General features: G+C 41.9%; 2 protein-coding genes across 2 annotated transcripts in view; both read left to right on the top strand.

Annotated features, from left to right (window-relative positions):
* si:ch211-256e16.3 (kelch-like protein 20) overlaps nucleotides 1-2,312 on the top strand; it is a 5,487-nt gene extending 3,175 nt beyond the window's left edge. The window contains exons 9-12 of the mRNA XM_005925379.3: nucleotides 664-840; nucleotides 940-1,086; nucleotides 1,171-1,336; nucleotides 1,504-2,312. Coding sequence (XP_005925441.1) covers nucleotides 664-840; nucleotides 940-1,086; nucleotides 1,171-1,336; nucleotides 1,504-1,660 — 647 coding nt within the window. The 3' untranslated portion in view covers nucleotides 1,661-2,312. The remainder of the gene's footprint in view (nucleotides 1-663; nucleotides 841-939; nucleotides 1,087-1,170; nucleotides 1,337-1,503) is intronic.
* A 1,892-nt stretch (nucleotides 2,313-4,204) lies between these two features.
* On the top strand, nucleotides 4,205-11,877 carry LOC102299672 (cytochrome b-c1 complex subunit 2, mitochondrial). Its single transcript, XM_005925378.3, has 14 exons — nucleotides 4,205-4,333; nucleotides 5,299-5,400; nucleotides 5,619-5,768; nucleotides 5,926-5,990; nucleotides 6,098-6,154; nucleotides 6,257-6,381; nucleotides 6,902-6,999; nucleotides 7,123-7,180; nucleotides 7,399-7,494; nucleotides 7,583-7,782; nucleotides 8,138-8,218; nucleotides 8,294-8,370; nucleotides 8,453-8,606; nucleotides 11,566-11,877. The coding sequence occupies exons 1-14, from the start codon at nucleotides 4,301-4,303 to the stop codon at nucleotides 11,647-11,649; spliced, it is 1,380 nt and encodes a 459-aa protein (XP_005925440.1). The 5' UTR covers nucleotides 4,205-4,300; the 3' UTR covers nucleotides 11,650-11,877.
* The last annotated feature ends 162 nt before the right edge of the window (nucleotides 11,878-12,039 follow it).

Below are 12,039 nucleotides of genomic sequence, written 5' to 3'. Positions count from 1 at the left end.
TTTTTTTTGGTGTTTGGTGCTGAGGAGGAGGAAAGTGCTTTGGTATAAGTGCCTTTGTGTAGTATGAATGGCAATAGTAGACCACTGGTACAAAGTCACACACTCACAAAGTTTCTACGACACAGTGCTGCAAAGTTTAACCACTGAAACACTATATTTTTTTTTTTTTTTTTTTTCTCCTAAGCCTTCCAGTGGCCCCCAGTGCAGTCTTTGCTGGGCCACTTCTGTCCTTTGGGCCTCATGTTTGGCACCACTACCTTACATGATGCACAGTTCAAAATCTTTATCTCAAACTGACCCTTAATGAGCTGTCTTACCTCCTTTCCTCTCCCTCTAACCCAGCTTTTATCTGATTGGCTGCCCCTCCCAAACAGAAGGATTGAGGTGGCCATAGCTGTGCCCTTATGATCTATGCGCCTCCATAAGTGGAAAATAAGTGTAAAACTGAGCATTAAATGTACTTTAATATTGCTAATAGTCATGTCTTCTACATATACTGATTTTATTAACTCAAATGTTGACCTACGGTAATGAGCATCTGTCGTTGTAATGGTTAATGAAAACATGAAAATTAGACCGGGGCATGAGATGTCCAACTGTAAACTGAAGGACTGTTTTTAATAGCAACAATGTTTATTTATCCGCTGTGCCTTCTCCCCACAGGCCTGGTGATGCTTGATGGCTTTGTGTACGCAGTGGGAGGGTGGGAGGGACGCTCACGTCTGGACTCGGTGGAGTGCTACAACCCCCACACCAACTCCTGGCAGTTTACAGAGTCTGTGAAGATGGCCGTCACAAGTCCAGCAGTGGTGGCTCTGGACGGCCTGCTTTACGTTACTGGTAGGAAACGCAGGTTTTTACACGTGCAGGTTTTTTTTTTTTTTTTGTTCATTTTGATTCTATGTGGTGTATTTATTCACTCGGGATGTGTCACGGCAGGTGGTGCGGTCCTAGAGGATGGTGATGGCACAGATCTGGCACAGGTGTACAACCCTAAAACGGCAGTATGGACAGAGGTCGCCCCCATGCAGATTGCCCGCTCTGGATCAGCTGCTTGTACTCTTAAAGGAAAGATTTACGTCATAGGTAACAAACTTATAATCCAGCCCATTAACTGTGCTTTGTGGTTCCTAAAAGTGCAGTCATGTCTGTTAAATCTTTTTTTTGTAGGCGGATGGCATGCCTCGACAGAGAACACAGATAAAGTGGAGTGTTACAATCCAAAGACCAACCAGTGGACGATGTGTGCCCCCATGAAGGAACGACGCTATCGGCCCGGCGCTGCTGTCGTGGATGGCAAAATCTACGTCTTGGGAGGAGAAGAGGGCTGGGACAGGTGAGGAGCTTTCTAGAAAAGACGTTGCCTGTAAATTTCGTGTTTTCCAGGCGATTGCAGAGCTCACATTTATTTGAAATATTAAGAAAATGAGGGTTAAATTCCTGTGGATTAAACACAGGAGAGGTCAATGAGGTTGTCTAAAGCTGATCCCGCTCTGCGTGCAGATATCACGACACTATCGAGAGGTATTGTGACGAGACGGACACGTGGGAGATTGTTGGGGAGATGCCTACCAGCCGCAGCTGGCTCAGCTGCGTCTCTCTCCGGCTTAGAAAGGACATCCAAGTGAGCAGCAGTCCCGGGACGCCCAGTGAAAATTGAGGACAACAAATGGGAAATCTCCTGTGGTTTTGTTTGTTTTTATTTTTTTTAAATTGCACTCTCCTTGGAGATTATGCGCTACAAGACTCAGAGCTGCGAAGACTGGCGTGCTGGGGAGTGATGCCTGGAACTGGCACTGAGCTGCTTGAGCTGTTTCTGGGACCTGTTTGGTGACAGCCTGTGGAATAAGTCTTAATCACTTTGGGGTCCTTTCTTTTGTGGCTTGGAAGCAGAGGTGCAGTGATTTAACATAAATGATCTGATGTCCGCAGTCTAAACTCACTCTGTATGATGTGAACATTCTTTAGTTGTTGTTTTATTGTCCGAGCGCCACAATCTGGATGTTTTCCCAGCCAATGGGGTTATTTTTGTATTATGTGACTGTATTTATTGGAGGTTAATAAGATTAGAATGGTCCTCTTAAAAAGCTCTGTGGGCCAAAGAGTCAGTTATGAATGTTTTTGAAGGTTACCTGTGTGGGCGGGGCAAAGGTGTACATGTGAGTGTTTTTTGTAATTACACATTGAACTTCTTAGTGATTGTCTTGACTACCTGTTATATGTTAAGTATATTTTTGTAATGTGCGTCATGCATACTGGTGAATTAAAGTGAAAATGACTTGTAATAAAGATGTTTACTTCTTTACTGTGAATGTGGGTGGGTTAGTTTTGTTTTTGTTTTTTTTTCTTTTTACAAATGAAGCCTGAAAACAATCGAAAGTATTGATGAATGCACTCCTGCTACATTGACATTTTTAAAGAGTATCAAATGGCCAAGATCAGAATCAGCTTTATTGATTAAGTACATGTAGAAAGCAGATGATACTGTCAGCATGATGCAGACGATAACATGTATTTCATATTTATGGCTCAGTGTGAAGATGTTGGAATAAGTAAGGGATGGATGACAATCTCATAGCAGCAGTAGGTACAGTCAGCATGTTTAATGCTGTTTTGTTTTTAAAATTAAGATTTGTTTGTTTAATATTACAATCTTGAAATCTTTCAGTTGTACAGAAGACTTTGGAGCTCTTGATGTGTTTCTTGTCTCTAGAATTGATTTTTCCAGTCAAATTTCTTTTTGGTTTTCTTCTTTCTTTTCTGGTTCAGGCTTCTTGTCACCGCTTGCTCCGCTTCACCTGGACACAAACGTGTTTCCTTCTTTAGAGAAATGGGGGCGTGGCCGCATGCAGACTGAACATTCTTGGTTCAAAAGCAGTCCGACTTCCTAACATACGCACGGCGGTGTGCACGTTTTATAACCATATAATTAATTTTACGCACATTTTTCTTGTTTTTTTTGCGCAAAGCGAAAAAAGTTTCCACGAACATTTAAAGACGGGCTCGTGCTGCCTACGTGCGATCTCCACACAGCCACACCCACATTTATTTAAGGAAACACGTTCACCTCCAGGTGAAGCAGAGAAACACGGACCGCAAGAAAAAGAAGGAAATGGGTGAAGGACAAGAAGCGCGTGATCTTTTAGCACGAGATGATAAAAACAACAAAATAATAAAAATCCAGATACCTCATAAAATCTGGGGGATAATGCGAAGAAATTTAGACTAAAAGTTTTTAATTAGCATTGTTTGGAGGGCTGATATCAAAGGCAAGATTTAGGAAAAGCAGCATTACAGTAAAAATGCACCAAGCTGGCAAAGACTAAGTATTTTTTCTCTGCATTTTAAATACATTTTCTTAGGTGGCCAAGTTCACAAAATCATTTCAGTTAGTTTAATAGTTTTTTAAATAGTCTAGTGTTCTTTTTTTTCCTTGTTTTTGTTTTAAATCGAAGTTTAGTTTTTAGCTTAGTTTTAGTTTTCTGTAGTAGACTTTGTGTAGTTGACTTTGTGACATCCACACCACCTTTCTGGTACAATAACTTTAGTGCCATGTCAAATTGTATCTATGCTTTTCCAAGTTACAGGCTTTCCCTGATTTCCTGGGGCTGAGAAGTTTTTCCAGCATTTCTCATGTTTCTCATGTTTACATAAAAGACCAACAAATTTTATTGTGCGTGATGAAACCGATGCTTCATTAGCTAAATTTATCTCATTAAAATGCCTGGAGGCTGTCTGCATCTGAAAAAACATTTTAAAGAGGCAAATGAAGTTGAAATGTGTGGGGTCCACTATCCAGAGTGATGGACAGTGCAAAAAAAAAAAGAAAAAGAGAGAGATGTAGGCAGGATGGAGTGGGACAGAAGGATAGCAGCAAACCTGAAATGAAAGGTTTACAGGATGGTAGTGAGACCTGCTATTATGCCACAAAAAGATAGAAGGTGAGTGACTGTAATTATCAGGTTTAGAAGTCAGTACATCTGAGGGACAGCTCAGGTTGAGCACTTTGGAAATAAATCGTCCAGAGGGGGGTGAGTGGATATACTGGACAAAGGATGTTGAAGAACGAGCTGCCAAGCAGGAGGAGAAAGGGGAGGAATGATGTTTATTATTATTTGCTGATGTTGTTAATGAGCCACAAGCCGAACAGTTTTCACTAGCTCAAGGAAACTTGAAACACGCTGTGATACTTTTATTTTGAAAGGTTTAGCGACTACACGGCGCAGTGAGTTGTGGGTAAGACGTCAGTCTGCCGCCATATCTGTCTTTCTGTACCGGCTGAAGGAGAGAGTGAGGAGTCATGAAAGGAATACAGTCCCTGAACACTATCTCCGTGAGTCCTGTGTTGTGTTGGTGCGGTCTGAGTGGTGTCATCCGCCGGATCTGCTCCCTGCTCGTCCCGGTCTAAAAAAACCGACCATTCGCTGTAGCAGTTAGCCTGCTAGCCGGTTAGCTCTCCAAGTTTACCTACCGTAAAACGGTTTCTGTCTCGAGTTAGGGGCAACGTTCTCATTTCATCATTCACACGTACTGAAAACAATAAAATAAACATGAAGTGTGCAGTAAAAAATATAAATACAATTTGAAAAGCGTGTGGGCTCGACTTAGCTTTTGCATTGCTGTGGTAAGCTGGATGTAACCTGAAGGTCATCCCTGAATTCCAGTCCACCAGCGTCCGTTTTGAACGAACCAGGCCCCCTATTTGGTCATAAATTCGGTGTTATCCAATTATGATGCTAGTGCATTCCCACATTAGTCCCAGACTTTGCTGCCGGGACATAAATGTGCACAGGTCACGTCAGGTCAAGCTGCTCTCAGCCTGCACACACAGGTGCTGTTTTGAGTTTGTGATCCTATTAAGACGGCCTGGTTTTAGGGGGCCTAGATCATACTTTTGGGCATTTCTGCAAGCAAAATTGCTATTATCAGTTATGCAAACCCAATCAAAAGTAAAAAATAATATTAGACGATTGCAGTATTAGATTATATTAGGTTGTTGTCTCAAGACCTTCCTAAAGCAGCTCCATGTGAGATAGAAAGGCGGTGACTTCCCTAGCTGGTGATATTTGTGTAATCTGCGTGTTACTTGTATGTGTTAGCAGCTATTATGTAACATTAGAGGTCATGTTACTCTTTGTTGGATTAAGATTCCGCCAATTTAGTGATTTTAGTGTTTACACACAGTTTAGAGCAGCATGATATATACCGGATTGTGGCTATAATTCAGTAATAACTTCCTGTTCTTATTTTAGCTGCTAATGAATCATTGTCTTTAATTATTGTGTCACCTTCCTGCAGAAACGTTGCTACGCAGCTGCCAGGAGGAGTGGTAGTCTGGCTGAACCCCTCTCAGGTCTGAAACCGTCCAAAGGCTCACCTCTTCCTCCCCAGGATGCCCAGGTAGGTGCTGCTCTCAAATCGAACAAAACACAATGGAAATCTAACTCACAGCTGGTTGTCATGATATTTTCTTCCAAAAAAACACTTCTGCTGTGTTTTGTGAGCTTTTGCAGTATTTTTCTAATTGCTGGTGTCATCTTAAGTTGCAGTGTACCACTAGTTTTGTTTCTGTGTGAAAGTTGTGTGTTTTGTGTAACATTTCTTCTTTCCTCCTTCAGGTGTCCAAGCTCCCAAACGGCCTGGTGATAGCTTCGCTGGAAAACTACTCCCCCGTGTCAAGTGTTGGTGTGTTTGTGAAAGCTGGGAGTCGCTATGAGACTGTGGAGAACCAGGGTGTCTCCCATGTGTTACGACTGGCAGCGAACCTGGTAAACTGTGAATGAGCTTGTAAGCGTGTGATAGCTAACTTAATTATTCCTGAGGTTATTCTTACCACAATAAGAAGGACATGACTGCACTTGTTTTTATCAGCACCTCTAGCCTGACAGCCTACGCTGCTTACTTATCTCATTTTTGCTTTTGTAGACTACAAAGGGAGCGTCTGCCTTCAAGATCTGTCGCAGTGTGGAAGCAATCGGGGGCAGCCTGAGGTCAGTGAGCACACTTCATGCACACACTGACCGTCGCTGCTTTTGTTGCTCAAAATTATGCAGCGGATCACACTGAATCAGCTGTGTTGTCATCTCTATCCATGCAGCGCGACATCGTCAAGAGAGACAATGGTCTACACTGCCGACTGTTTGAGAGATGACATGTAAGTGCTCCCATATTAACGTCAAGTTATTTTTTTCTCTTCTCTATTTTCATTAAAACTCGTCAGGCTGTGTTGACACTTCGCTGTCCTATTTGTGTCCAGAGATTCATTAATGGAGTTTCTGGTCAATGTGACTACAGCTCAGGAGTTTCGGCCATGGGAGGTGGACGAACTGACGCCCAGAGTGAAGGTTGACAAGGCTCTGGCTCAGCAGTGTCCTCAGATAGGTGTGTAACAGAAGCAACAGTTCATCTCCTGATTGCCTGTATTTTTACTGAGGAAATAGTTTTATCAGATGTGAAAGTGATTTTTAATTTCTAAAGAAGATCCTTGATGATTTTATTTGGCTATAATTATGTAAAACATCAACAATCTTCTCGCTAAGCTGCGGTAGACCTCAAGGCTATATAATGTTTTTGCTCTGAGTTTTGTGGCCACTTCAGAAATGCTTAACGTGAGCTGTTGGGATTGAGGCATTTTTTGTTTTTTTTGTGCCATTTCAGTCAGATCTGTAGCCTCATTGAGCAGTAAGCATTCCAGTCCCTCTCATATTAATGTAGATATATTATATTCTGCATGGTTTCTGACATACGTTAATACTTGTGCAAAAGTTGTTTAATTAACTTGATCTCTGTAAAAAGTCCTGTGCATTGTTGCTGTTTTTGTTTGTTTGTTTTTTAGGTGCAGCAGTTTTTGATTATCCATATTTAAAGTTTTCATTGTGTCCTGTTCAATTTTCTCCTGCAGGTGTAATTGAGAAGTTGCATGAAGCAGCATACAAAAACACCCTGTCCAACTCTCTGTACTGCCCTGACTACATGGTCGGCCATGTCTCCTCTCAACAGGTAAGGATATGCGTTACATCTTTTTTTTAATCTTAAGGGTCTTAAAGGGTCTATTCAGTTAGCAAAATAGTACTTTTTGTGATGCACTTAAACACCTGTCCTCCTCCTTATCCTTCCCTGTAGCTTAAGTCATTTGTTGAGGACCATTTCACCACTGGCAGAATGGCTCTAGTAGGACTAGGTGAGTGTTGTCCAGCCTTGAGTGCTTCATCACAGCTGCCCCCCTTCTTCATTTGGCTTTCCTAATAGGTAGTTAGCAATCTCCAGCCTAAGCAGTCTTGCTTACGTGTGAGCTTACGCTTGTCTTAAATCTCAATGAGATAGTGAGTCACTGCTGACATGTCAGAACTCTGTTCCACTTCACTCATTTATGCATGTTAATCTCATTTACCCATTCAGGTGTAAACCACTCGGTCCTGAGGCAAGTGGGTGAGGGGCTCTTGAGTGCCCGCAGTGGGGTTGGGGCCCCTGTGGCTAAATCTGTGTACCGTGGAGGTAGGAGCTTGTGTTTTAAAATAGCAACTTTAAATTATTTTTGCAATCCGCCGCTGCCTTGTTCTCATGAAGAAATATTGTGTGTTAGGTGAGCTGCGAGTGCAGAACAAAGATGAGCTTGTCCACGCTCTGATTGCCAGTGAAGGTGCTGTGACAGGTAGTGCCGAGGCTAATGCTTTCAGTGTGCTGCAAAGGATCCTGGGAGCTGGTCCGCATGTAAAGAGGGGCTCCAGCATCACCAGCAAACTGAGCCAGGGGATCGCCAAAGCTACCACACAGCCCTTTGATGTGAGTTGAAACAGGACAGCGACACTGGTTTTTGTAGCCGTAACAGTTCAAGTCCATTTTTAATGAGTCTTTCTGAGATCTGTTCCCCCGATTTAACGCAGAAATCTGTCAAAAAAGCCAAAAACTGGCGCACGATGCTTTCCGTCAGTCTGGAACTGACAGACAAAGAAAAGGCTTCAGTGGTCTTTTCCTTTGATGAAGTCTCTTGGGGAAACTTCTCCAGAAATCTGCTGAAAGAATGATTTGCCTCAATTGGAGTATTTAGAATAGTTTTATTTTTTAGGATGCTTGGCTGTTCTTGTTATAAATGCACAGTTTCTCACTCTACATCAGATAACCTCTGGTTGTCTTTCAGGCCACTGCCTTCAACGTCTCGTACTCCGACTCCGGCCTGTTTGGGGTCTATACCATTGCACAAGCTGCCTCTGCAGGAGAGGTAGTTGCCAAGTTTTCTGTGTCTAACTTGATTTAAAAAATTTGCCGAAATGCCAGAATTATTCTCTCTGTGCAGGTGATCAAAGCCGCCATTGCACAGGTGAGGGATGTGGCCGAGGGAGGCGTGTCTGAGGCTGACATCACCAGAGCAAAGTAAGTTCATACAAAGATGACGCAGGTGGAGTTCTAACTGGTCTGTTGCTCACTCCTGTCTGTGTTTGACACCTCTGTGCAGGAACCAGCTGAAAGCGGAGTACTTGATGTCGATGGAGAGCTCAGAGGGGCTGCTTGAGGAGATTGGTGCTCAGGCTCTCACCGCTGGAGTGTACCAGGCCCCTGACGCTGTCCTCAAGGCTATAGATGCCATCACCCAGAATGATGTGGTTAAGGTGTGTGCTTTCAGTGAGATTTTAATAGCATGACTTAACAAACAGCTGCAGAAGAACAAGCTAGCTGTTAGAAGTGATTATTGCAGTCTAGAGTACAGTTGTGGTCAGATGTTTACATCAACTCATTAAGGGAATGAATGTCATGTAATTTGGGGCTTTTAATGATTTCTTTGAACTGGGTGGAATGTTTGTAAAGCATACATCTTTACATACATTGAATCTATATATCATCCTAAAGACTTTAAAAATACTTATACAGGGCTCTAGAGTGCGACCAAATTTTTCAGTGGTGCGACTAAAAAAATAAACAACTGTTCGGGTAACAAAAAAAAAAAAATCTCTGCAACTCTCCGTGTGGTGAACAACAGACACACATTATGCCCCTATCGTGGACTAAACCAATCAGAGATAGTCAGGAGCGGGGCCTCTCTGATTGGCTGTGGTCCAGTTGAAAGTGCAGGTGGATAGAGGGAGGTGAGTAGCTTGAATAAAGCGATATCGATTCATTAAATCCTGAATTGACTTTTAAATATAACTGTGTTTTGCCAGAAATGCCAGATTCTCAGATTAAAGCTCATAAAACTATTTCAACAACTATTTCAACAACCACCAAACTGCAAATGAGAGCAGGTACACGCACTCCACACAAAGACGTAAACACAGAGCGGACCCTACGCATCAGAATCAGCTTTGTCTTTCTCGGCTTTCTCACCCGACGGCCCGTAGACGGACACGCTGTCGGAGCTTAGCGATTCTGATGCGTCGGTCCGCTCTGTGTTTACGTCTTTTTGCGCTGATTCTGAGCTACAGGTTTTGTCTCTCCAACCAAAATTCACCGAGCCAGCTGCAAAAGAAGCAGCAAACTGCGCTTCACATTTGATAAATGTCGTCATGAATTCCCTCTGACTTTTGCTGTTTTGCTTCCACCACAATAAAAATCACACTTCATGCACAGCTCTCTCTCTCTGTGTACTTCAAGAACAGTTTCCCGTCTCAAATCTCTGTTTTCTGCATTATTCATTCGCTTATTACCCACCAGTCTACCGTTGTTTACAGCGCTGTCGGCCGCTGTCTTTTTCTTTTCTTTTTCTTTTCTTTCACTTAAATGACCTCGGACAAGAAAGCCTAATTTCTGCTTTTCAATACTGAAGAAATTTAAACTTTTTAAAATTATGCAAAATTGCAGAATATTTTTAAGGTTATCTGCTATAAAAAGCCAGACCAGGAAAATCTCCTTCATGTTTTTCTGTGTTTTATTCTCAGTTACTTTCACACAAAGGCATCTGCTGTGATGTTCACAATTCTGATGAAGTCTCATGTGTATCAGTACTGATAAATGATCAGAGTTATAATATTTCTGACTGTCTGAGGCTAAATTGAATCGAATCAGGGCTTTGAAAACCGGAATCGAATGGATTTTAGAAATCAGTGATGATACCCAGCCCTAGTGAGCAGCCTTGGCCCGACAGAAGTGGATGTAGCTGTGGGTAATAAGAAAAGATGAAAAGAATGATTGATAACTTTTTTGTTAAGTTAAGGCCTGATCCGTCTGAAATTCATAGCCAGTGCTCTGACACGGTGCCATCAATCTTTGAATGCTGAAAAAGCACAGTGTATCCAGAAAACATATTATATGCTGCAATAAATGCACTGCCCAAGTGTCCCCTCTCCCCACGGCCTGTCAGCAGCATGCAACAGCAAACAGGTCGTCAGAGGAGGCCGAGATGATGATTAAGTTTAACATTTTCTACAATATTGACAAAGCACTTTAAGCACAAGATTGTTAGTTAATAATTTAGAAAATTATGGCCCATGGCACTAGTGCGCCCATGGCAAAAAGTTAGTCTAGAGCCCTGCTTTATATATACAAATACTTGCATACACCCCTATTAATATTTGGTAAATGTCCCTTAGCAAGTTGCACCTCAACAAGTTGCTTTTCATCTTTAACAAGCTTCTGGTATGATTCTGTGGGGACCACTCTTCCTTGGTTCCTTAGACTTTTCCATTATTCTCAGTAGTGGTCAGTCCAGTGAGTGCTGTTAAACAAATCCTTTCTATGTTGGCAAAGAGAAACTACCAGCTGTAGTCAGTCTCTCTCATTAGTTCACTAACGAGAAGTTAATAGGCGTTATCAAATGAAAAGGCATTGTAGAACCTTCAGCACCACTTATTAAAAGTTATTTTTAAGTAAGTATTTGAGGTTATATGCATACTTTTGACCCTGTGTGGATTAGAGAAAATCCAGAATAACTTGAAATAGTCATTAAAGTATACTGTACAATCATTCCACCCTGAAAAAGTTTTAAAAAGTCATTAAAAATGACCATGACATCCATGTCCCTGTAAATTTCCGACCACACTTATATACATGTGGTTTTTAGATTCAATGCATGTCAAATTTAAACCCATTTGATGGATTTTATATCTGATGTCGTGTCATTGTTACATTACTGGGTTGCAGTGGCAGCAGTCTTACCTTTATGTACCCCATCTGTAGTAGAGCGTGGGTTGGAGTCATAAATCATCCAGTAAAGGCTCACTAGTTTGTTCATGTCCAAATAAAACAACAGTTCATTAAGAAGCGATGCGATAGATCATGTTGACAGTGCGTTTTACTGAAGGGCTTTTGGGATTATACAGATCATTACAGAGTAAATATTGTTTTAGTTTCACATTTGAACCTCATTTCAAATAGAAACACTGTAGTTCCTCTGAGCACTGGTGGCAGCCTCAGTTTGAAAATATATCCCTGAAGACTATACTAACAAAAACAAAAAGTTATTAAATTATGCGTGCAGGCTATTTATTCATATGTTTAAACTTGCATTTGTGTTTAGTCGCTGCGTGGGGTTCTGTGTAGTGTCGGAGCTGCGGCAGGGTTTCGGTGGACTATAAATACTGGGATATATTTGGAAATATTGCCCGTCAGTGAATTTGCTCTCTGTTTTCTTTACAGGCTGCAAAGAAATTTGTGGATGGCAAGAAGACCATGTCAGCTAGTGGACACCTCATTAATACACCATTTGTGGATGAAGTATGAAAATGCACATAAGAATAATAAGAACAGTTGATTTTTCTTTCTGCTTGGGCATGCTGGATGTTGCCTCCTGCAGCAGTTCATTGGATGTCACCTGTCATTTGTAGTTTGTCCTGCAGTATGTGTGAGCACCAACAGAGGGATGCAGAATTGTAATGTCTGTTGTGGGGGAGAGGGTGGATTCATCAGTGTAACTGTACATCAGTGTAAATTAAAACAATTACAGTAAAACACTTGGGTTGTTGCTTGATTTTGCATTTTTGAATGACAAGTTTCTGGCATGTGTGCCGTGCACAAGTGCGGTCTTCTGCATGAGATTGATGATTCCACACCATCATCTTGAAGAGTGCTTGGTTTTGGATGACGTTAGCACTATGTGCCAACACTGGCAGC

Source organism: Haplochromis burtoni, unplaced genomic scaffold (genome assembly GCF_018398535.1).
Source record: "Haplochromis burtoni strain Fernald_Lab_line unplaced genomic scaffold, NCSU_Asbu1 Contig_81, whole genome shotgun sequence".
Classification (NCBI taxonomy): domain Eukaryota; kingdom Metazoa; phylum Chordata; class Actinopteri; order Cichliformes; family Cichlidae; genus Haplochromis; species Haplochromis burtoni.
The sequence above is the reverse complement of the archived record's forward strand: the minus strand, read 5'-3'. Positions and strand labels throughout refer to the sequence as shown.

Coding starts and splice junctions, on each gene's coding strand:
- LOC102299672 (XM_005925378.3), top strand. CDS start 4,301: ATGAAAGGAATACAGTCCCTGAACACTATCTCC. Junction 5,991..6,097: donor GCAATCGGGGGCAGCCTGAG/GTCAGTGAGCAC, acceptor CTATCCATGCAG/CGCGACATCGTCAAGAGAGA. Junction 6,382..6,901: donor TCAGCAGTGTCCTCAGATAG/GTGTGTAACAGA, acceptor TTTCTCCTGCAG/GTGTAATTGAGAAGTTGCAT.